The sequence below is a fragment of the Pocillopora damicornis genome, chromosome 5, assembly GCF_964200805.1.
Source record: "Pocillopora damicornis chromosome 5, jaPocDami1.2, whole genome shotgun sequence".
NCBI lineage: Eukaryota > Metazoa > Cnidaria > Anthozoa > Scleractinia > Pocilloporidae > Pocillopora > Pocillopora damicornis.
In genome coordinates this window covers 18118659-18143372 of record NC_142674.1, presented here as the reverse complement: position 1 = coordinate 18143372, position 24714 = coordinate 18118659, and the positions used below count along the sequence as shown (strand labels likewise).

At 36.6% G+C, this 24714-nt stretch overlaps 1 protein-coding gene across 11 annotated transcripts in view; it reads right to left on the bottom strand.

Annotated features, from left to right (window-relative positions):
- Nucleotides 1-11801: 11801 nt before the first annotated feature.
- Nucleotides 11802-24714, bottom strand: part of LOC149045750 (uncharacterized) — a 27678-nt gene continuing 14765 nt past the window's right edge. For 5 of the 11 annotated variants that reach the window (XR_016186808.1, XR_016186810.1, XR_016186809.1 and 2 more), the window contains exon 3: nucleotides 18105-24714. This exon is cut by the window's right edge. Coding sequence is in view for 2 of the 11 variants with exons in the window: in XM_089207122.1 (XP_089063248.1) it covers nucleotides 23973-24181 (209 nt within the window). In the remaining 9 variants the exon portion in view is untranslated. Of the gene's footprint in view, nucleotides 12716-18104 lie in introns of those variants that run through there. The other 6 variants (XR_016186811.1, XR_016186807.1, XM_089207124.1 and 3 more) reach the window with 2 other exon arrangements.

Here is a 24714-nt window from a genome sequence, read left to right as displayed (position 1 = left end):
AAAAAGACAAAACTGCTCTAGTTATAGTGACGAGGAACCACGAAGGTACGAGAACATTGTTAATTGTTTGACAGCCTAACACAAAGAAAATATTTTGCTTTCCTCTGAGATTTTTGGAACCAATCATGGAGCTATAGTTCACCGATCACGTGATATCACAAGGATTATAACAGAAACATGTATGAGGGAACTGTAATTGTTAAACAGGACAAGAGCAGGTTACCTATACGAAATACTGGCTAAGGTTAGAGGAAAATTACAGCCACTAAAGCCAGCCTTGCATAGGATATGTAGTCGACAAAAAAAAAATGCATCCAAATTGGAAATTATTTGCAACGCAAAATACTAAAGGTAGTAATTCTCTTTTTTGTACTTTTGGAGGGCAGTAGTCATGATAACATATGTTTATCATAAGACCCGTGCGTCTCCTCGCGTACGGCTTTTAATTATTTTAAATAATTATTATTATTTAATAATAGTGATGTTATCCTCTTTTCCTCAAAAAATTGCACCATTTTTCACGGAAAAATTGTTTGCACTCACACAAACAGAGTAAAAAGACTACTCAACAAAAATTAACGGCGTAAATTTTTCTGAGAGCGCTCGCCTTTCAAGTTTCCTCGACTTTATGCCAGTTAATAATGAATATAAAAAAATTAAGCGCCTCTGATTGGCTGAAATCGAGTACATTCTCATGTAACAGGAATGCAATTTGAAGTAAATAAGCACTTATTAATTTTTTCAAAGACCACAAATTGCACTCGCCCTACGGGCTCATGCAATTTTGTTAGTCTTTCAAAAAATTTACTCGTGCGTATTTAATCCAAATTGCACTCGAAATCATGTGATTACCTATACTTATACACATTGCACGACTTTTACGTTTGTCAAGTTATTCACTAGCAATCTAGTGAGCGTTTTTTTTTTGACAAGTACTCCCACGAAGAGTTTCCTTGGAATGAAAACAGCGTGAATGAAAACACCTACGCTGTCAAATTATGCAATAGATAGGAAGAACTTGTTGATAACAGAGAGTCTGAATTCGGCATTGACGGACTTATCAATCAAATATAGCTTCTCCGAAAATAGCAGCTCATGAATAAGTTCTAAAACATGTCAACAAAATCGACTATTTTGCACGAAAAGTCGGTAAAATTAGCTCTTCCTTTCTAGCTTTCATCGTTTCAAAGTCCTGCAGTTTGTTGAACAAGAGCATAATGTTCTGAAATTTTGAGAGGAACAGATAGAGGAACAGGCGATCTTTTCGAGTGTTACAGCAAATTGAGGAGGAATATGATATGTCAGTTACTTTTTGATGATAGTAAACAAAGTGTTTTCGCAGTTTTAGCAATCGGATGTTTCTGTGACTGAAATACAATTCAGCGTCAATCATGGTCATCTAACGCAACGGAAAGAAATTTTTGCAAATGAAATAGAGAAAACGCTTTGATATCAAAGAGTCGAATTTCGACATTGACAGACTTATCAAGCAATTGTAACTTCCCCGTAGATGACAGCTCTTGGAACAACTAACACGTACACAGGGAACTGTTTTAGAAGAAAATTCAGAAAATTTATCGTTTATTAGAGAGCACTGAACGCGTGGACCAGGCAATCAGTTATTCCATTTATTGAGAAGATACAAATGATACATTTTTACACTTGTATTGAGATATCTAGCGGCAAGTTCATATTTTAAGAACCAGATGTTTCTTAGACTAAAATACGAGTCAGCTTCGATGTTTTTTAGAAACATTCTTTTTAGTCAACTTTATTTACAAAGTTAAGCCTCAATATATTCGATAGCTGGTCCTAAATCTTATAATTTCTTACACAGTTGCGTTATTTCTTTCATGAGAAGCTTTTCAACCAAATTGCAATGCAGATGAGAATTAGAGAATCGTGGTCGATCCGCAACCGGACGTCCTAGTGATCCAAAAGAAGTATTGTCGAAATAAGTATACGCATCAACTGAAGTTTTTATTAACCATGAACGGCTCTGCAGTAATTAAACAGCGCCTTTTGAAAAAAGCCTTTTACATTCTTGCTTTATGTCCCTTTTGAAGAAAGCATAAGCTATAGGGTTTATTCCAGAGTTTACAACTTGTAGAGGTACTTTATAGTGAAAATCGTTACAAGGATGACCAGTTAAAACTACTATACTACAACGTATCAGTAATCCGTAACACAAAAGAAACACACTCGTTACCAATGCCACCCATGTGACTGCTGACCTGTTGTGAGTCTTGTTTTTGACAATGCGTTGATTAAACTGCAATTGCTTTGCTAAACGGCGTTTTCCAGAGTTCTTGTAAACAGCAAGAAACATGGATGCGAGGCTAAACATTAAAATGACGCACAAAATTACCTCGAAAAGCAAATACACAAAGCCACTAACACGAAAGATTAAATTGAATCGGATCGAAGCTATAGTCAGAATGAAAAGAAAAGGAATTGCCCAAGATGTAACAACCATTTGAATGACTCTGCAGCTTGTCATAAAAGTCAAATATTTCAGAGGTTTCGCCACAGCGATATAGCGTTCAAGTACTACGCTAAATAAGTTTGACCCAGATGCGTACACCAAAAATACTCTTACATAAGTACTGATTAAGCTTGCTGTTTTATTGGTAACGCACTTATTTTCCACGCCGCAGAGAAAACGTGAAGGGAGAACTATCATCCCAACACAAAAATCGGCCACTGCTAAAGACACAATCAATGTGTTGGTCTTGGTACGAAGCTGACGTTTGTTGTAGACGAGGAGGATGACAAATCCATTTCCAGCCATTGTGAGGATGGAAAGGAACCAAGCGAGAACCCAAAACCACGTTTCCATTAAGTTTCGTCTTGATGGCTGTCTTGGACTTTTCAACTGCTACCTTCACTCGGGTGGAGAGAGTTTTGAGAATGGAAATTTGTCCTCCTTAAAGCTAATTAGGTCAATAGACTTGCTTCAATTAAGTAGCATTTTAGGCTGCAAGCATCCATCACTCTTTAACATTTTTGACAGACACTGTGCCAGTTAAATGGTTCGCAAGAAGTATGGACCAATCAGAGATTGACGACAAAACAGGAAATTTTTACTTCATCATCTCATGTGGTCTATCCTTTTCATTTATAGTAACAAATGAAAATTGCGTTATGACGTGTGACAGCAGAGTCCTATTTTGAGAATATTCGTGTTGCACAATAGTGCAAATAAGACGTGATTTGATGAAAAATAGCAATAATTTCATGGAGAAAGATGTTTTTGTCTTGTCACGAGCGTGAGAGAAAAAAGAAATGAGTCCCCATACGATGAATCGAACTCAGACCTTTGGATTTCGCTCTCCGATGCTACAGCCACAGAGTTTCTACGATGAGCGAGTAAATTATGAAATTTGACATATTTTTAATTACCGATTTTTCCAATGATTACATTTTAAATCGACCAACTAAACCGTACAATGTCTACTCCAAGAACCAACCGAGAAACCGAAAACCTTGCAATGACGGAGGTTTTCGAATGTATTTCATATTTTCGTCTGGTAAACGTTTTTCTGTATTACCATCTTTCCCTTAAAAAAACATTGCTGCCATTTTCATCGAAAATGTCTTTGCTAGCGGACTAGCGGAAATTAAAACCTGTCACGAAGACATGCCAAGAAAACTTAAAAAAATAAGTGTGAGAGTTTTCTTTTTCATTTTAGTAATAGTAGAAGTAGGGCAGTTAAATAGGAGCAAATACAGGTGGTCATGTATATTGAATGGCAGTTATTTTTTAGGCTCACGGAAATAAATTATTGATCAAAATACAACAAGGTTAAAAGCTAAAATTCTGTTTTATGCCGACGTTCCTTCATTGTCTAGGACTAGTATCGAATAAACTACCACCAGAGAATTTTCAAAAATAACCTCCTAACTGCTAAGGTTCAAGTAAAGTTTTACCCATCTTTCTGTTTGAACTGGAGCAATTATATCTCACGTTGTCATCAAGTTCGTTACCTTTCGTGGAATAATTGTTTGCCCAACGCACTAACAAAGCCAAAAAACCTGTCACGAGCACTTATCAAGAAACTTTAAGGGCGTCAAATTTCCCGAAAGAACTCGCCTTTCACGATTTCATTGTCATAGTTCCAATGATTTGTATGACTTATGTACTAGCCAAATAATTCACAGTTGGTTAAGCATTTCCCTAAAAAGTTTCTAAGGAATGGAAAAGCTTGGAAATGTTATAGCATTGTCATTAACGGCACCATTCAAAAATTGCCCAAAGGAGAGCTTTTATTTTCGAATTTACTATGAAAGACAACTCCAACCCCTTCCAAAAAAACAAAAAAAAAAAACCGACTCATGGAGAAGTTGTTTTGTATATAAGTTAAATGCCGTTTCAAAGTTTTTTCTGACGTAATATGTCAACAAAAACACGATTTTCTAAAACACAGGGAGGACCAGTCAGTGGATAAGGCGATCTGATAGAGACTTGTAGAGGCTAATCAAAAGTGAAGGAATATTAGATGTGTTTACAGTTTTATTATCGCATGTAAAGCAAGCTGGTAGGTTTAAGAATCAGATCTTTCCTATATCGAAATACAAATCAGCTTCAATGCTTAAAGAAAAAAAATTCTGCTCCAGCAATGGAATGCTTTGTTATATTCATTACAAGGTCTTAAATCTTAGAAATAAATTTAATATCGAAGCTACAATATTACACCGTTAGAAATCCACGAAGATAAGAGCCAGTACATTCCGGATGGATCCACAGCTGAACATCGTTGAGATCTAAGGGAAAGTGATAACTAAATTCATCAACTGAAGTTTTTCTTGCCTAAGAACTGCTTTGAGGAATAATCAGAGACGCCTTTTGAAAAAGAGCCTTTTACATTCTTGCTCTATGTCCCTTTTGAAGAGGGCATAAGCTATGGGGTTTATGCCAGAGTTAATAACTTGTAGAGGAACTTTGTGATGAAAATCCTCACATTGACGACCATTTATAGTTAATAAACTACAATGCATGAATAGTCCGTCACAGGATAGAAACATACACGTTACCAAAGCTAGTCATTTTACTGCTGAGGTGTTCTGAGCTTTAACTTAAGCGAACCGTTTGTTTAACTGGATTTGCTTAGGTAAAATGCGATTTTTAGAGTTCTTATAAACAGCAACGCAAAAGATAAAAATCACACACAAGATTACTTCGAATAACAGATGGAAATAAGCGTAAAAGTCAAATATTTGAACGGTTTCACGACGGCGATATAGCGTTCCAGAACTAAGCTAGACGAGTTTGTTCTAGAAGCGTAAAGTATGAACACCCACACATATATCACGGATAAGCTTGCATTTTTATTGGAGATACACTCGTTTATCATGTTACAGAGAAAACGCAAAGGAACAGCAATCACTCCCAAAGCAAAATCAGCCACTGCTAAGGACACAATGAATGTGATGGTTTCGGTGCGAAGCTGACGTTTTCTGCAGACGAGGAAAATGTCAAATCCATTTCCAACTATCGTGAGAATGTAAAGAAACCAGCTGAAAACCCAAAACCACAGCTCCATGGCTGTCCAGGACTCTTAAATTGCCTCTTCGGTCGAGCAAAGAGTGTTTTGATAAAGTTTTAAGAATAAAGACTTGTGTTTTTAAAGAAGTTCGACAAAACCACCCAGCCCAACCCGCACTTTAAAGTTAAAATTAAGTCAGTCGCTGTTGTTATGTAATTAGGCTGAAAGTATCCGTTCGTCCTTCTTTTTGTGTCAGGAACTTTGTGCACGGGGTAAGGCGCATGTTTATCATTTTTAAGAGGTATGGACCGATGAGAAATTGATGACAAAACTTTCTATGATTGACATTTGATAACCTTTTTATCATTCCTTTTTCGAATGATTACATCAGTTTTCATCCACCTACGAACACCTTGTGATCTCTGCTTAATAAATCAGCTGAGAAACCCAAACCTTGCAATAACGGAGGCTTACAAGTGTTCCTAAGGATGTTATCTTGTGAATCTTTATCTAAAGCATCATCCTTTTCGTCCGTGCCAAGCCAAAATCGCCCACTTTTATTATCAAATGATCAACGTTACAGCAGAGTCGTATATGAATGTTATTCGCCAGCCGGTTTTGGAATTTTATCGATAAAGAGCTGAGTATGTGGATGAGCTACCACTAAAATTAAATCAATTTTTTTTATCCATTGAAACTCAACTCAGTGTTTTAGCATTTTGTGCCTTTAAAACCTTCGAAAGTACTTGAATCGATAGAGAATTTTTTCTTTCCCTTAAATTTCTCAATTTCTGACTTGGAATGAAATTGCCAGACTTTTCCGAGAACTTTCACTCAGAGAAAGAAAAAAAATACCTAACGATCTTGATGAAAAAATGGATGAGCTCCGTCAGTTAATTAGCAATACTTTTAACAGACATATGTTTTGATGAGCAAGCTTGGACTTGGAATGAAAGAGTCGAAAAGTGGGCACAGCAAGTACAGAAAAATAGCAGGCGAGGGCACGATACAGCTTGTTATAAAATGAGGACAATGGGCTTTTCGTGTGTCAGAGGGATTTTGATAGAATCATTTGCAATGAACCGTAAAATGCCAAATCAATAAGTTCTTTTCCATTCGTACTCCCAATGAAAACACTGAAGGAATCAGTTGTGAATTAATGATTGGCTTGAGGGAATCAATTGTAAAGAAATGGTTCCCTGGAAGGAATCAGTTGTAAACAAATGGATCACTTGAGGCGGAATCAATTTTTGCATTAATGGCTGGTTTGATAGTTACTTGCGGCGAACCAAACTTTTAACGCTAATACGCTAATAGTTTCTTTCTTCTTTTCTCATAGTGAATGCCTTGCAGTTACGTTTCACTCCTTTTAGTTGCGTTTGCAAAAAAGAGGGGGAGAGGTTAATCGCCAAAACAAAATTAGGACATGTTGATGGTCATAAATAAAAAAAAAAACAGAAAAGCCTCTTTCTGCTTAGTGTTCACACTTATTAAAACTTTGTAAAGCGATGTTTCAATTTCTGATGTGCACAGAATAATAGCTTTCAATAGAGAATATGAAGAGACAAAAAATGATCAATGGCACGTAAGCGAATCAAGGACTAAGTAGCTGTTTATTAAACAGTATTAATGAACACTTGTTATCTTTTGAATAACCTGGATCAGACTGTTAAGTTGATACAGTGGTGGTGATTTTTGAAAACCTCTCACTTACCGGGTTGGGGACGTAGCAATTTCCTGTCAAGTTCGATAGCTACTATTCTTCCGACAAGCCAAAAATTATGGTGAAAAAAGTGATTTATTTTAAAAATTATCCATGTCGAATGGCGTCAGTAGCCTCCAGCAGCGTCATTTGCATATGTATCCCGTAATATTAACATCATCTCGTAGACGACATGGCAGGCTATTTGTTTAAGAGAGAAACCTTTCAAAATATCTCAACGTGACGAAAAGCAAAGGGGTTTGAAATCACCCCCCTCCCCCGTACTGCGGTGAGGAACAAGCGGAAGGACGAGCAAAATTTTCTATAGGCACGGAGAAGATGTTTGACCAAGAAATCCCGTTCGATCCTCTTGTAAATATGTTATAGACAATGGGATTCAGGAGTCAAGGTAATGGACTTCGAGAAAAGAGCACAAGAAATTTATATTGCAGGATATTTAGTTTACGACATTATGATCGTCGAGAACCTAGGAGATCATGCAGATGCCGAGGTAGCCAAGGGAGTGAAACAGTTTACTGAAAATTTCATAAAGAAACGTTTAAAGGAGGTGAAATATCGAACTGTTGAAGAAACCTGACATGTACCACTGTCGGAAAAAGAGTCTTTGATCAAGAAGCTATTGAATATGCAAAACTGCTTAAAAAGCGAAGGAGGCCGCTGAAAAGTGCAAAGAGGTGAAGTTTGACGAGGGAAAACCATCAGCTACCAAAGAACCCCAACAATGCTGTCAAAAGAAATTTCTAAGCAAAAGGCTTGTGAATCGAACACGTCGTTCAAAGAGGGCAGATTAATAAAAATGAGAATAGAAAGTGAGATATGAAATGAATGAATTGCAGTAAATAAGCTTTCTTCCTACAACATTTAATCCTCCTGCGTTTCTCCAAACGCATTATTTTCACTATCTAAAAAAATCACATCAAAGATTCGACGGTAACTGCCCTTAAAGGCGAGAAATATTTTTTCGACTGTTAAAAGGATTTTGCAAAAGCCAAAGAAGATCTAATTGGTTAGGCGATCCAAATCATGCTCACGACCCAATAATATCAATAACTATAATAATAATTATAAGGATGATAATGATAATTATGATAAAAACACTTTTATACGCTGTGTTCACTAATTGCTCAAAGCGCTGTACAACAAAGGGTAAATTATAAAGTACAAAAGCTAATATTATAATGAAATTAACTAAACTACACTACTAAAAACTAGACATCATAAGTCAATTTAAATAAGTGTCTTCAACTGCATCTTGGACTGGTCAACAGAGGTAACACTCCAGAGTTCAAGAGGCAATTGATTCCATAACCAAGGAGCAACTACTTTGCTTTTGTCTAAGAGATGCCTGAACTTTCAGAGAAACGGAAAAAAAATACTAATACTATTAATGATGTTAATACGATATTAATACAATCGGGTACACGTTCATTTTTGTAACGAACTTTCCCAGTTCGCTAAAGTTCTCGTGTATAAATAAAGTTTATTATTTACAGTTTAAGGTACCCAGTGAGTGAATTATAGGGAGTATTCTGCACGTGTTCATTAACAATGAACGAGTAATTTCAATACCGCAAGAGGCTTTGCCGAGTACGGTATTGAAAATCGAATTCACTGAATAAAGAAACACTGCATTGAAACCACTCTACACTTGTTAAACCAGACAGGATGTTGATTTTAAATTTAATAAGTTTCAAAGTTGGTTCAAAATTAGTCATATTTTTGCAAAATATATCCGAAATATACTAAATCACCTTGAAAAAATTTAAAATGACTTTCCGAAAAGATTTGCTAAGCATAACGTCTTTCTCAACATCTCCATTGCAATAAGTTTGAAACAAACATCAGCTTATCAACTTAAGTTTTGTAATGTTTATGTTAATTTGACAGTCTTCTATCGATTTTGCGTGTGGAACGTTCATATTTCGAATATGTATCGTTGAAAATCGACCTTACCTTATAAATTACCTTTATATTGAAATAGAGGTTTTCTAAAACCATCTAGCCTCAATTTTGCGCAAAGAAACATTTTTTTTTAATTTAAAAGAATTTTTTTTTTGTGGACTACATAGGTTTTGAAATTGAGATAACTCTCTCTTTCAGGAGAAACCACATTTGTAACAAAATCTTAAAACAGAACCTTTGCAGCAGGTCCAAGAATTTAGAAGAAGAATTTCAATTTCACGTCTCTGAATTACTTGCTTAATTTGTTTTTAGTCACATCAAGACGTCAAGATTTCTGTTTTGATTTTTTGAATTGTTACCTTCCAAAAACTGGAACTCATTTTTACTACATCCTTTTGTTAATTGTCTTTACTCCACGTGATGATTCCATATGGGTATATTTAAAACTTACGGGTATATTAAAACTTATGTATGTGACAAAAGCTAACTTGCGATAATCATGAGGTCTATTCGAATATAAAAAGGCTCTTTCTCTGAGTCGTGGACAAAAGAATCAATTGGTTGATTACCAATTATAAGTTGATAAATATATTTTGAACACCGAGACGATGTTTAAGAAGCTGACTTTCAAAGCGTTGTCTTAGCGTTGGAGGAAAATAGCATACTCTCAGTATTGCCCCGGTGGAGAAAAAATCCCGCCGACAGACTTGTTTTTGAATAATTGATCAGGAATGTTAAGCTGTTTAAAGAAAGGTTTGGAGGCGTCTTTGTCATTTTTTTATGTCTCTTCGCACAAAAACGATCACCTAATCCGCTTCTTTCTGTCCTTCCGATCTAAAAACTTTTATCACAGAGTGCTCGTTATGTAGTTGGTAACATTGGTGCGTGGAGGTAGAATGAAAGTGGTTCGTGATTTTCATGTAACATTTGGGACCTTTAATGTTAGAAAGGGACATATGTTAAATATCGTTGTTTATTTTACATTGTGTTTGATTTCTCATCGATTATTTATATTGTTATAACTACAATTTATCTATGATTTCCATTTGTCTTGTCTTTCGGAGACCACCAGGCTTCTATCTGGCGTTAAAAAATGGTTGGGCATAAATTTACAAAAGAGAAGAAATTCTGTACTATCATTGTGTTAATTCTGTGCATTTTGAATTGTCAACGACTCTTTGCTAAGTATATAATAGCTTCGTTTGAGCCTCTTCCATTTTGTCGTCTTGATGTTCCCCACATAAAGAGGACGTTTGTGGATGACATCCTCGAGTGTGGCTTCGATTGCCTTGAGAACAACTTCTGCATTTCATTCAACGTGGCTGGTTTTGCTGATAGTACAGGAAAACTCTGGTGTGAGCTTCTATCGTGCCATTTCTACAATAACACTGAAAAGCTCATTGCAAATAACCATTCGCATCACCTCATGTTGAAGGTAGAAAACTAGAAACATTGGTGTAGGCTAACGTGTCGGTCTATAGTAAGCGGTAGAGGATTAAAAACTTAATTTTAGTTTAAGTCGCATTACGATTAACCTTCCAAATTCATAACATTTCTTTCGTTCCTCGGGTGGAATGTTCACAAAACTCTTTGTCAAATGATCCACCCGTCAAAAATTAAAGGAGAAAGGAAGGAAAATGAAAAAGCCGAATAAAGTGTATTATGCTTCACAGGGGAAATATGCAAAGGTGGCTCTGATAGTTATTCGTTAACGATAATCTTTGACGTCCTCTAAGTGTAGATGGATTCCGCTAACAAGAAATATCCAGAATTAGAGCGTTCATGAATTAGGAAAGCAAGTAATTTCTCGACCAAACGGCGCCCTACTGTTTTTCATAATAATGAAATCATACTACGAAAAGGCTGAAATTTCATTTAGGAATTTATCAAAATTTGAACTAGCGAGGCGGGAGTCCTGAAGTGTTTATTCCTAATGATGATAAAAAAAAACAAAAAAAAACAAAAACATCAGTGCAAACACACAAAGTTTACGAGGATGGAAACACTTGAAAAAGAAAATTTTAATGTCAGCAAAGGCACCTATTCATGAGATTTAATTTAAAAGGTTTAATTCCAGAATGAGGAGGCGTATAAAAGTGGAAGCAGTTTTCTTAAATAGGTTTTGTGTTCTCGCGGAATAAAAAGTCTGTATCTAGATATACATTGCCGTAATGGTCTTTGGCAAATCACTTTCCTTTCTTTCATAATTTACCTCTCTAAGTACACAAAATATATTTTCTTTGTCTAAAGTTCCCTAACGGACCGTATTTAATTGCCCGGTTAAAAAGTTATCCTTTGGTACCCTGTGTAGCTCGGAGAAATGCCGGAGCAAGGATCAAAAAATAGAAAAACAATAGTGAAGTAATCAAAACAGTTCAGTTGAGGATAGCTTGCAAAAAGTTCGTGACTCACATAAACTGACTCCTTTTTTCCCCAACCAATGAATTGGCATCATACTCTATTTGGTAGCTAGGTATTTCTCGGGAATGAAAGAAAACGGGTTACAAGTCCGAATCTTATCGAATTCGTTGTTGAAAGTAGTAACTGATGAGTTTGCTGATACCCATCATCACTTTTCTACATAATTTATTGGTGTTGAAAGGAAAAGTTCTGGTTTAATCACCTCTGGAAAGTTCAAGGTTGATACTCTGAAGACCGCCTTGAAACATAATTAGCAGAAAAACAATGCATTTATGACCTTAACGATGTTTATTCTCTAAGAATCCTTGTACCGGACAAACTTGTTCCAGCCATGGGAAATGTTCACCGATTTCATTCAGAGACAGAATCCATAAATGCATTTGCTATCCGGGTTATCGTGGCAGTGATTGTGAAATCGGTAGGTAACTTTTGAAGTTTTTCATCGTACAGTTACTGCAAACATTTTTTTATTCTATGATAATGATAACCACAAGTGATCTTTAGGACAGATCTTTGATTTTTCTGACTGGTCATATTTCCTATTGTGGAAACCAACTCACATCCCATCGGAGAGGGTACGTGAAATAAAGTTGAGGGATCCAATGAGCCAATGAATTATAGTAGGATGCTTTCTAGGAGCTGTTCATTTCATATTTTGTCAAATGGACAAAGCTTGACAAAACTCTCACTGAGCAAAAGATAGTGTGATTCGAAAACAAATTATAGTGCTGAGAGCTAGTCAGATTGCAAGGATCAATAATGATTTCAAAATGGATGTAATAAAAAATTTTTTTTCTGAAAATGACAAAGTATGACTAAAAACTGACAATCTTAATCTGAGTAAGATGGCCTAGACATTCGCTCTTCAGGACGTTAGTTGTAAGTTTCTTAACTTTGACTAAAATTTGCACACTTATTTTCAGCGCCAGGAGAATGTATGAATTACAGTGTACTGAGCAAGCCTGGTCGCCACACATCGTTTGGAAGAGGAAAGAACTCGGACAGGTCCCTTGTGTCTGGCTGGTACAGATTTCAATCCAGTTCATACACTAAAATGCTGGACCAATGTGTCAGTCCCCGCAAATGTCTAACAGTCGTCACAGGTTTCTTAAACGGGCTGCACCCAATCATCGTTGATGGCATTGTCGACAGAGAGGCGTGTTTCCATGAGTCATTCTAATTGCTGCCACAGAAAAGTTAAAATTCATGTGAGGAGAAGCGATGGGTTTTATGTATACTACTTAAATCCATCACCTGCTGGATCATTTCGCTATTGTGCGATATAGTTGAGGGGACCTATAGCCACAGAACAACAGCTTGTAAGCGGTATCACTGTTTTTATGTTCGATGCAACATCAATTTCAATAGCTGAGCCATAAGCATGGTTTATTAGGCCCGTAAAAAGACAAAACTGCCCTAGTTATAATGACGAGCAACCACTAAGGTACGAGATCATGTTAATTGTTTGACACCCCAGCCTAACACAAAAGAAATTTTCGTTGTCTTCCTCTGGGATTTTTGGAACCAATCATGCAGCTATAGTTCACTTATCACGTATATCACAAGGATTATAACGGAAACATGTATGAGGGAACTGTAAGTGTTAAACAGGACAAGAGCAGGTTACCTTATACGAAATAGCTCCGGCTGAGGTTGGGGAAAATTACAGCCATTAAGGGAGCCTTGCATAGCATATGTAGTCGACAAAAAATGCATCTAAATTATAAATAATTTGCAGCGCAGCATACTTAAGGTAGTAATTCTCTTTTTTGCACTTTTGGGGGGCAATAGTCATGATAACATATGTTTATCATAAGACCCGTACGGCTCCGTGCGTACGGTTTTTGATTTTTTAAAAATTATTATTATTATTTAATAATGGCGATTATTATCCCCTTTTCCTCAAAAAATTGCACCACTTTTCATGGAAAAAATCGTTTGCACTCACACTAGCATAGTACAAAGACTACTCAACAAAAATTAACAGTGTAAAATTTTCTGAAAGCGCTCGCCTTTCACAGTTTCCCCGACTTTATTCCAATTAATAATGAACATTAAAAAAATTACGCACCTCTGATCGGCTGAAATTGAGTGCATTCTTATGTAACACGAGTGCAAAGTCGAAACACGAAAATTCTCTTGAGCTTATTAACACCAAACTACACTTGAAATTATGAAAGTACCTATACACATTGCACGACTTTTATTTTTGTCAAGTTATCCACAACAAGTGTAATGAGTATCTTTTTGGACAAGAATTTCCATGAAGAATTTCCATGGAATGAAAACTGCCAGGCCATCTTACATTATTGTCACCTAAACTACCAAAAAAATTAATTATCCAATGGATAGGGGGAACATGTTGCAGATTGCTCTTGTGCATGCCCTACGGGCTAGTGCAATTTTGTTGTTCTCGAAAAATTTTCTCGAACATATTAACACCAAATTGTACTCGAAATTATCTCATTACCTAATTTAATAATATACATGAAAAAAAATTACTCAGTTCTGATTGGTTAAGATAAATGCAGTTTTCAGGCAATTCAGTGCAGAAGAGGGTTAATTCAATGCGAAGAAGTATAACAAACCAGAAATTCTGATTGGCCAATAAACAAAGAAACTCACAGATAGTCAGTCATGTGCGAGCCTCAGATTTCGCAACATTTACGCTGAAAATTTGCGAGTAAAACAATGGCCGGCATTTTAATTAGGTTTTCTTTCGCCGCCGTAACAGGACAGTTTGGTTGTCGGTTTGGAAAAAGGGGTGATCAGAGAAGGCAATTTCCAAGGAAATCGAAAATTACGAGTTAACTCGAGCGATTCTACGCTGAAACTAAAAACAAACATGGTTAAACCTCGGAGACGACGATTCCATTTCATCGAAAATGATTCGGACACAGAATGAACAATTCCTTGAACTTTTTAGTCGGACTTTGAACTTTTTTGTGCCTTAAATATGTGAAAATATTATTGCATATTGTTTTGATCTTAGGGGTCTTGTTTTTTTTTTTGACCGAACGCACAAAGTCATTTTTGCACTTGATGCGCGCACTTTGCTTCTGCAGAATTATGATAAGCTATCTCATATTTTTTCATTTATATTCCTAATACGTAATCACATGATTTTTCTTGTGCAATTTGAAGTAAATAAGCACTTGTTAATCTCTTTCTAAGACCACAAATTGCACTCGCCCGACGGGCTTATGAAATTTTGTTAGTCTTTGAAAAAATTTATTCGTGCTTATTTATTCCAAATTGCACGAGGAATCATATGATTACCTATTACACTCTGCTCGACTTTTACTTTCATCGTGTTATTCACTACCAGCATAGTGAGCGGTTTTTTTTTTGACAAGTATTCCCATGAAGAGTATCCTTGGAATGAAAACAGCTTGAATGAAAACACCCACGCACCCATCAGGGTCATCTAACTCAACTAAACGAAATTTTTGCAAATGAAATAGAGAAAACGCTTTGATATAAAACATCTGAATTTCGACATTGACAGACTTATCAATCCATTGTTACTTCCCCATAGATGACAGCTCTTGGAACAACTAACAAGTAGACAGGCAACTGTTGAAGAAGAAAATTCACAAAATTTATCTCTTATTAGCGACCATTGAACGCGCGCGCGGACCAGGTAATCAGTTATTCTATTTATTGAGGAGGTACAAATGAAATGTTTTTACACTTGAGATATCCAACAACAAGTCCATATTTTTAAGAAACGGATGTTTCTTAGACCAAAATGCAAGCCAGCTTCGATGTTTTTTTAAAAACATACCCCTTAGTCAAATTTATTTTCAAAGTTAAGCCTCGATATATTCGATAGCTGGTCTTAAATCTTAGAATAAATGTAATATCAACATTCCATTTCTTACACAGTTTAATTATTTCTTTCATTAGAAGCTTTTCAACTAAATTTTAATGAAGATGAGAATTAGAGAATCGTGGTCGATCCACTACCGGACGTCCTAGCGATCTAAAAGAAGTATTGTCGAAAGAAGTATATGCATCAACTGAAGTTTTTATTAATCTTGTACTTCTCTGCAGTAATTCAACAACGCCTTTTGAAAAAAAGCCTTTTACATTATTGCTTCATGTCCCTTTTGAAGAAAGCATAAGCTATAGGGTTTATTTCAGAGTTTACAACTTGTCGAGATACTTTATAGTGAAAATCGTTACAAGAATGACCAGTTAAAACTACTATACTACAACGTATCAGTAATCCGTAACACAAAGGAAACATACTCGTTACCAATGCCACCCTTGTGACTGCTGACCTGTGGTGAGTCTTCTTTTTGATGATGCGTTGATTAAACTGCAATTGCTTTGCTAAACGGCGTTTTCCAGAGTTCTTGTAAACAACAAGTAATATGGATGCGAGGCAAAAAATTAAAATTACGCACAAAATTACCTCGGAAAGCAAATACACAAAGCCACTAACCCGAAAGATTAAATTGAATCGGGTCGAAGCTATAGTCAGGAAGAAAAGAAAAGGAATTGTCCAAGACGTAAGAACCATTTGAATGACTCGGCCACTCATCATAAAACTTAGGTATTTCAACGGTTTCGCCACGGCGATATAGCCTTCTAGTGCTAAACTAAGTTTGACCCACATGCGTACACTAAAAATACTCCGACATAAATCCCAGATTCCTTTTTAACCAGTAATATATTTATTTTCCATGCCGCAGAGAAAACGGGAAGGGACAACTATCATCCCAACACAAAAATCGGCCACTGCTGAAGATACAATTAATTTGTTGGTCTTGGTACGAAGCTGACGTTTCTGCGGACGAGGAGGATGACAAATCCATTTCCAGCCATCATGAGGATGGAAAGGAAGCAAGCGAGAACCCAAAACCACGTTTCCATTAAGTTTCGTCTTGATGGTTGTTTTGGACTTTTCAGTTGCTTCCTTTAGTCGGGCAGAGAGAGAGTTTTGAGAATAGAAATTTGTGTTCATATAGAAGTTTTATGTAAAAACTATTCGGCTCCATTTGTGAGTTTACCTTTAAGCTAATTAGGTCAATAGACTTTCTTTAATTAAGCAGCATTTAAGGATGCAAGCATACACCACTCTTTAACATTTTTGTCACACACTCCACCTGCTCAATGGTTCGCAAGAAATATAGTTCAGGGATTGACGACAAAACAGGAATGTTTTACTTCATCATCTCATGTGTTCTATCCTTGTCATCTATACCAAGAAATGAAAATTTGAGGAAAGGAAAGAGAGAATGTAGAGAAAACGTGTCCAGATTTACCCTTTAATGCACCGGCACTCTGAATTACAGCAGAGTCCTATTTCGAGGATATTAGCATTGCAAAATAGGGCAAATAAGATGTGAATTGATGAAAAATAGCTTCGTATTAACGATAATTCCATGGAGAAAGATGTTTTTCGTCTTGTCACGAGCCTGGGACAAAAAAGAAATTCTGAGTCCCCATGATGAAGCGAACCTCAGACCTTCGGATGTCGCGCTCCGATGCCCTGCCTTTGAGCCACAGAGACTCTACGGTGAGCGATGAAATTATTAAATTTGACATCTCTTTAATTACCGATTTTTCCAATGATTACATCTTAAATCGACCAACTAAACCCTAGGATGTCTACTCCAGGAACCAACCGAGAAACCGAAACCTGGCAACCTTGCAGTGACGGAGGTTTTCAAATGTATTTCATATTTTCGTCTTGTAAACGTTTACCTGCATTACCATCTTTCCCTTAAAAAAACATTGCTGCCATTTCCATTGAAAAGTTGTTTGCTAAAAAGACTGGCGGAAATTAAAATCTGTCACGAAGACATGTCAAGAAACCTCAAAAAACAACTCTGAGAGGTTTCTTCATTTCAGTAATAGTGGAAGTAGGGCAGTTAAATAAGACTAAATAGAGGTGGTCATGCATATTGAATGAAAGTTATTTTGTAGGCTCATGGAAAATAAATTATTGATCAAATTACAACAGGGTTAAAAGCTAAAATTTTGCTTTATGCCTCAGTGTCGAGGACTTTCCCCAGAAAAAAGAAGTTGACATCAGCAATATCGAGTGATTCAATTTCATTGAAATTAGGCTATCAGCAGCTGTGAATCGTAAAGTAAAGTTTTATCCATCTTCCTGTTTGAACTGGAACAATTGTATGTCACGTTGTCATCAAGATCGCCACCTTTCGTGGAAAATTGTTTTCCAAAGGCACTAACAAAGCCAAAAAAACTGTCACGAACACTCATCAAGAAACTTTAACGGTGTCAAATTTCCTGAAAGAACTCGCTTATTTCCAATAATTTACATGACATGTACACTAGTCAAATAATTCACAGTTATTCAAGCATTTCCCTAAAAGTTTCTGTGGAATGGAAAAGCTTGGAAATGTTATAGCATTGCCACTTACTGCACCATTCAAAATTTACCCAAGGAAGAGCATTGTTTTCGAATTGACTATTAAGGACAGCTCCACAACCCCCTAATTTATAAAAAACACGACTTTCTAAAAAAAAGAGGGACCAGTAAAGGGACATGGCGATCTGTTAGAGACTTATAGAAGCTTATCAATAGAGAAGGAATATAATATGTGTTTACAGTTTAATTATCACAAGTAAAGCTAGCTTGTAGTTCTGAGAATCAGACCTTTGTTGTACTAAAATACAAATCAGCTTCAATGCTGAAAGGAAAAAAGATTCTGCTCCAGCAATGGAATGCTTCATTATATTCAGCACAAGGTCTTAAATCTAAAAAGTAATTTTAACATCGAAGCTACAATCTTACACTGAATAAAGGAGGTAAGTTTCTAAAGAAACTGTGTTGCTGCGTCGGTGGGAGAGTGTAGCAATTCAATTGCTCTGACGAAGGGCTAGCGCTCGAAACGTAAGCTTTTTTACTCTTAACGGTGGTCAATTTACGTTTTCAACCTAGTTGTTAACACTAAGTTACCTGCTACAATCTTACACTGTTGAGTTATATGTGTTTCACTGTATGTCTAAAATCAACGAAGATAAGAACCAGTACATTTCGGATGGATCCACAGCCGGACATCGTCGAGATCTAAAAGGAGATGATAACTAAATTCATCAACTAAAGTTTTTTTTTTGCCTAAGAACTGCTTTGAGGAATAATCAGAGACGCCTTTTGAAAAAGAGCCTTTTACATTCTTGCTCTATGTCCCTTTTGAAGAGGGCATAAGCTATAGGGTTTATGCCAGAGTTAATAACTTGTAGAGGAACTTTGTAATGAAAATCTTCACACTGATGACTAGTTATAGATAATAAACTACAATGCATGAATAATCCGTAACAGGATAGAAACACACATGTTACCAAAGCCAGCCATTTTACTGCTGAGGTGTTCTGAGCTTTAACTTTAGCGAACCGTTTGTTTAACTGCATTTGCTTGGGTGAAATGCGATTTTTAGAGTTCTTGTAAACAACAAGAAACATGGATGCCACGCAAAAGATAAAAATCACACATAGGATTATTTCGAAAAACAAATGGAAATAAGCGCTGATACGATGGAGTGAATTTAATGTCATCGAAAATAGAATAACAGCCGAAAGAAAAGGAATTGCCCAAGATGTAAGAACCATTTGAATGACTCGGCGGCTCGTCATAAAAGTCAAGTATTTCAACGGTTTCGCCACGGCGATGTAGCGTTCAAATGCTAAACTATATAAGTTTGACCCAGATGCGTACACGAAAAATACTCTGACATAAATCCCAATGAAGATTGCTTTTTCGCTGGTGATGCACTTATTTACTATGCCGCAGAGAAATCGGGAAGGAACAGCTATCATCCCAACACAAAAATCAGCCACTGCTAAAGACACAATTAATGTGTTGGTCTTGGTACGAAGCTGACGTTTATAGCAGACGAGGAAGATGATAAATCCATTTCCAGCCATCGTGAGGATTGAGAGGAACCAAGCGAGAATCCAAAACCACGTTTCCATTACGTTTCGTCTTGATGGGCTGTCTTGAACTTTTCAATTTCTTCCTTCAGTTGGGTGAAGAGAGTTTTGAGAATGTAAACTTCTTAAGTTTTAAATAAAACCATCCGGCTTCATTTATAAGTTTGCCTATAAAGCCAATTAGGACAACAAACTTTGTTTAATCAAGTAGCATTTAAGGCTGCAATTATCCATCACTCTTTAACTTTTTTGTCATACACTGTGCCCGTTTAATGGCTCGCAAGAAGTATGGACCATCATCATCTCATGTATTCTATCCTTGACATTTAAACCAACAAACTAAAATTTGAGGAAAGAAAGAGAGAAGGCAGAGGAAACGTTTCTAGATTTACCCTTTGATGCACCAGCACTCTGCGTTACAGCAGAGTCCTATTTTGAGAAAATTTATGTTGCACAATAGTGCAAATAAGATGTGAATTGATGAAAAATAGCTTCGTATTTCCCTGTTGAAAACAAATTATTCGCATAACGATAATTTCATGGAGAGGGATGTTTTTCATCATGTCACGAGCGTGGGACAAAAGAGAAATTCTGAGTCTCTATGATGAAGCGAACCTCAGACCTTCGGATTTCGCGCTCCGATGCCCCCCTACCACTTAGCCACAGAGACCATACGGTGAGCGAGTTAATTATTAAATTTGACCTCTTTTTAATAACCGATTTTTCCAATAATTACATCTTAAATCGACCATCTAAACCTTACGATGTCTACTCCAAGAACCAACCGAGAAACCGAAACCTTGCAACCTTGCAATGATTGAGGTTTTCAAATATATTTCATATTTTCATCTTGTAAACGTTTTCCTGTCTTATCATCTTTCCCTTAAAAAAAAACATAGCTGCTATTTTCATCAAAAAGTTGTTTGCTAAACCGACTAGCGGAAATTAAAACCTGTCACGAAGACACGCCAAGAAAACATAAAAAATAACAGTGTGAGGTTGCTTTTTCATTTCAGCGATAGAGGAAGTAGGGCAGTCAAATATGAGCAAATACAGGTGGTCATGCATATTGAATGGCAGTTATTTTTGTAGGCTCCCGGAAAATAAATCATTGATCAAAATACAACAAGGTTAAAAGCTAAAATTCTGTTTTATGCCGACGTTACTTCAGTGTCGAGGTATTTCCATGGAAAAAAGAAGTTGACACCAGCAATATATCGAATAAGTTAATCTCATTGGAATTAGGTTACCACCAGATAATTCTTTAAGATAACCTCCCAACTGCGAAGGATTTTGTCGGTAAAGATCTATTTGAAGCTAAAACAGCAGGTGCGAATGGTAAAGTAAAATTTTATCCATCTTCCTGTTTGAACTGGAGTAATTATATCTCTCGTTGTCATCAAGTTCGTCACCTTTCGTGGAAAAATTGTTTGCCCAACGCACCAACAGAGCCAAAAAACCTGTCACGAACACTTATCAAGAGACTTAAACGGCGTCAAATTTCCCGAAAAAACACGCCTTTCACAATTTCATTGTGATAGTTCCAATAATTTACATGACGTTTATACTAGTCAAATAATTCACAGTTAGTTAAGCATTTCCCTTAAAAGTTTCTGTGGAATGGAAAAGCTTCTAAATGTTATAGCATTGTCACTTGCAGCATCATTCAAAAATTACCCAAAGTAGAGCTTTGTTTCCGAATTTACCATCGAAGATAGCTCCACCCCCCTCCAAAAAGAAAAGAAAAAGAAAAGAAATAACTGACTCATGGAGACGTTGTTATGTATATACGTCCAATGCCGTTTCAAAGTTTTGTCTTCAAAGTTGTTTGCTAAACGCGCTAGCGGAAATTAAAACCTGCCTCGAAGACATGCCAAGAAAACTTTAAAAAAAAACTGTGTGAGGTTGCTTTTTCATTTCGTTACTTCAGCGGCTTTTACATTCTTGCTCTATGTCCCTTTTGAAGAGGGCATAAGCTATGGGGTTTATGCCAGAGTTAATAACTTTGTAGAGGAACTTTGTAATGAAAATCGTCACACTGATGACCAGTTATAACCAATAAACTACAACGCGTGAATAATCCGTAACAAGATAGAAATACAAACGTTACCAAAGCCAGCCATTTTACTGCTGAGGTGTTCTGAGCTTTAACTTTAGCGAACTGTTTGTTTAACTACATTTGCTTGGGTGAATTTTGAATTTTTAGAGTTCTTGTAAACAACGAGATACATGGATGCAACGCTAAAGATAAAAATCACACACAAGATTATTTCGAAAGACAGACAGTAATAAGCGCTGAGACGATGGAATGAATTTAATCTCATCACAAATACACTAATAGCGAAAAGAAAAGGAATTTCCCAAGATGTAAGAACCATTTGAGTGACTCGGCGGCTCGTCATAAAAGTTAAGTATTTCAACGGTTTCACGACGGCGATATAGCGTTCCAGAACTAAGCTAAACAAGTTTGTTCCAGAAGCGTAAAGTGTGAACACAAATATATATATCACAGATAAACTTGCTTTTTTATCGAGATGCAATCATTTATCATGTTACAGAGAAAATGCGAAGGAGCAGCAATCATTCCCACAGCAAAATCAGCCACTGCTAAGGATACAATGAATGTGTTGGTTTCGGTGTGAAGCTGACGTTTTCTGCCGACGAGGAAGATGACAAATCCATTTCCAACTATAGTAAAGATGCAAAGAGACCAGCTGAGAACCCAAAACCACAGCTCCATTAAATGTCGTCTTAATGGCTCTCCAGGACTCTTAAATTGCACTTCGGTCGAGCAAAGAGTGTTTTGATAATTTTTTAAGAATAAAAACTTGTGCTTTTAAAGAAGTTCCACAAAACCACTCAGCCCAACCCGCACTTAAAAGTTAAATTATGTCAGTCGCTGTTGTTATGTAATTTACGCTGAAGCATCCGTTCGTCCATAACTTTTTTGTCAGGGACTTTGTGCACGGGGTAAAGCGCCTGTTTATTGTTTTCAAGAGGTATGGACCGATCAGAAGTTGATAACAAAACAGGAAGATTTACCTCGTCAGCTGATGTGTTATATCCATGTCATCTATATCAACAGATGAACATTTTCCACAGGAAAGAGAAATTTTATCAGAAATTAATCCCTTATCTCACCAGTAACAACGAATATTTCTAATGACAGAATTTTTCTAAATTTCTAATCCTTCATTGTTGATTGGCATTTGACAACCTTTTTATCATTGCTTTTTCGAATGATTACATTTTTCATCCAACTACGCACACCCTGCGATCTCTACTTAAGGAATAAGCTGAGAAATCCAAACCTTGTAATAACGGAGGCTTACAAGTATATCTAATGGTGTTATCGTGTGAATCTTTACCTAAATCATTAACTTTTTCGTCAGTGCCAAGCCAAAATCGCCCACTTCTATTGTCATGTGATCGACTTTACAACAGAGTCGTATATGTATGTTATTCGCCAGCCGGTTTTGGAATTTTATAGATAAAGAGCTGACTATATGGATGAGCTACCGCTAAAACCGAATTAATTTTTTTATTCATTGAAATTCAATTTAGTGTTTTAACATTTCGTGTCTATAAAAGCCTTCGAAAGTACCTGAATCGATAGAAAATTTTTTCTTTTCCCTTAAAATTCTCAAAAACATTAGGTTTCTGACTTAGAATGAAATTGCCAGGCTCTTCCGAGACATTTTTAAAATAGTTATAGCTAATAAACTACAACAACTTTTTTAAAAGTCATTTCCTGACTTGTGGCAACCATGTAAGGTAAAGTAAAGCCTGCACTTGAGCTAAGTGGCCCATCCAGCGGGAGCCTAATAACGCAGTTTCCTTGGCATAAAGCGACTGGAAGCAAAATTATTGTCATGTTACTCTTGTGTTAAATCATCTTGGTTGGGAAACTCTTGGTAACTTAAAATTTCGTACCAATCATCCACGTGTTATAAAATCCTAAAAGGCTTAGTTCGCATCTCCCTTCCATTTGAAGCATGTCCTCTAAAAAGGGCTTCTTGAGTTCGTAATGCATTCCCCGTTCGTCATATTCAGACCAGTTACAATGTTTATTAGTTTATATTCGTTCTACCCAAGTTTGATAGTAACCTAGAATCAGTTACCTGTAACTGCAGCCATTTTTCCCTTCACTAGTATGTAATGCCTACCGCTGGATTCACGATTAGCTTTCGATGATATATATTCTTATTTCCATTTTCAGTCATTGTATTTAATTCTCGTAAATAGTAATTTTTTAACGTAGATATATTAAGATTTAGCATCTAAATAATTATCTCTTCTATTTGGTTATTTATTTATTTCATTTACTTTTCAACTCCTTGTATATTGTACACAGTTTTAGGAGTATCCCCGTAAAAGTAATGAAGTATTAAAGTATTTAAGCAAGGTCGATCCTCAATCGGAGCATAACAGTCTATGACAGCGCGCTCTCGTTTGACAAAGAGCTAGTTTGGCTTTGTTTAATCAGGTTCTCTTCGGCCAATAAAAGCGAAATGAAATGAACTATCATTGTCTTAAAAAAGGGTTTCCTTACAAACTAAGTATAGAACAGTGATAAGGAATCGCAATGTTGTAATAATTAACAGAAAGATTGAGAGCATCGTTGGAAATTCAAAATGGCGGTTGGCGATTGGGTGGATGTAAATTAAAACCACCTCATGCACTATTCTCGTGCAGTTTGCATCACGATCTGGAAGTAGACTGTCGGTTCGGATCCCAGACTCTGAGAAATTTGAAAAAAAGGGAGTTTGAGATTAGTTACAGAGGCTATGGTGATAACAAGATTGAATGAAAGGCTTGCAAGACTCGACATTTTTCAAATAGCCTCTCTCAGGGCCTCTTCATATGAGCCCGGTTGACCGGGCTAGCCCGGTTACCGAGATCTCGCCTCACTCCTATTTCCTTTGTAAAAATTTCGATGTGTTCATATGAGAAGGCGGGCCAGCCCGGTTACCGAGATCTCGGTTGTAGAAACCGAGATCTCGGTAACCGGGATGAAATATTTTCCCATATGAACACTCCAGCCCGGTTACCGGGATGAAAATTTTTCAACTACGCATGCTCAAACTCGTTCCCAGGGCCTCAGTCCACGTTTCGCGCCCTTTTCGACTCTTTTTCATCCCGGTAACCGGGCTGAAATTTCCCATATGAACAGACGACAAAATTCGTCCCAGTAACCGGGCCAGCCCGGTTACCGGGCTCATATGAAGAGGCCCTCAACCCTTAACTAATGACAAATTTTTAGTCCTTAATGCA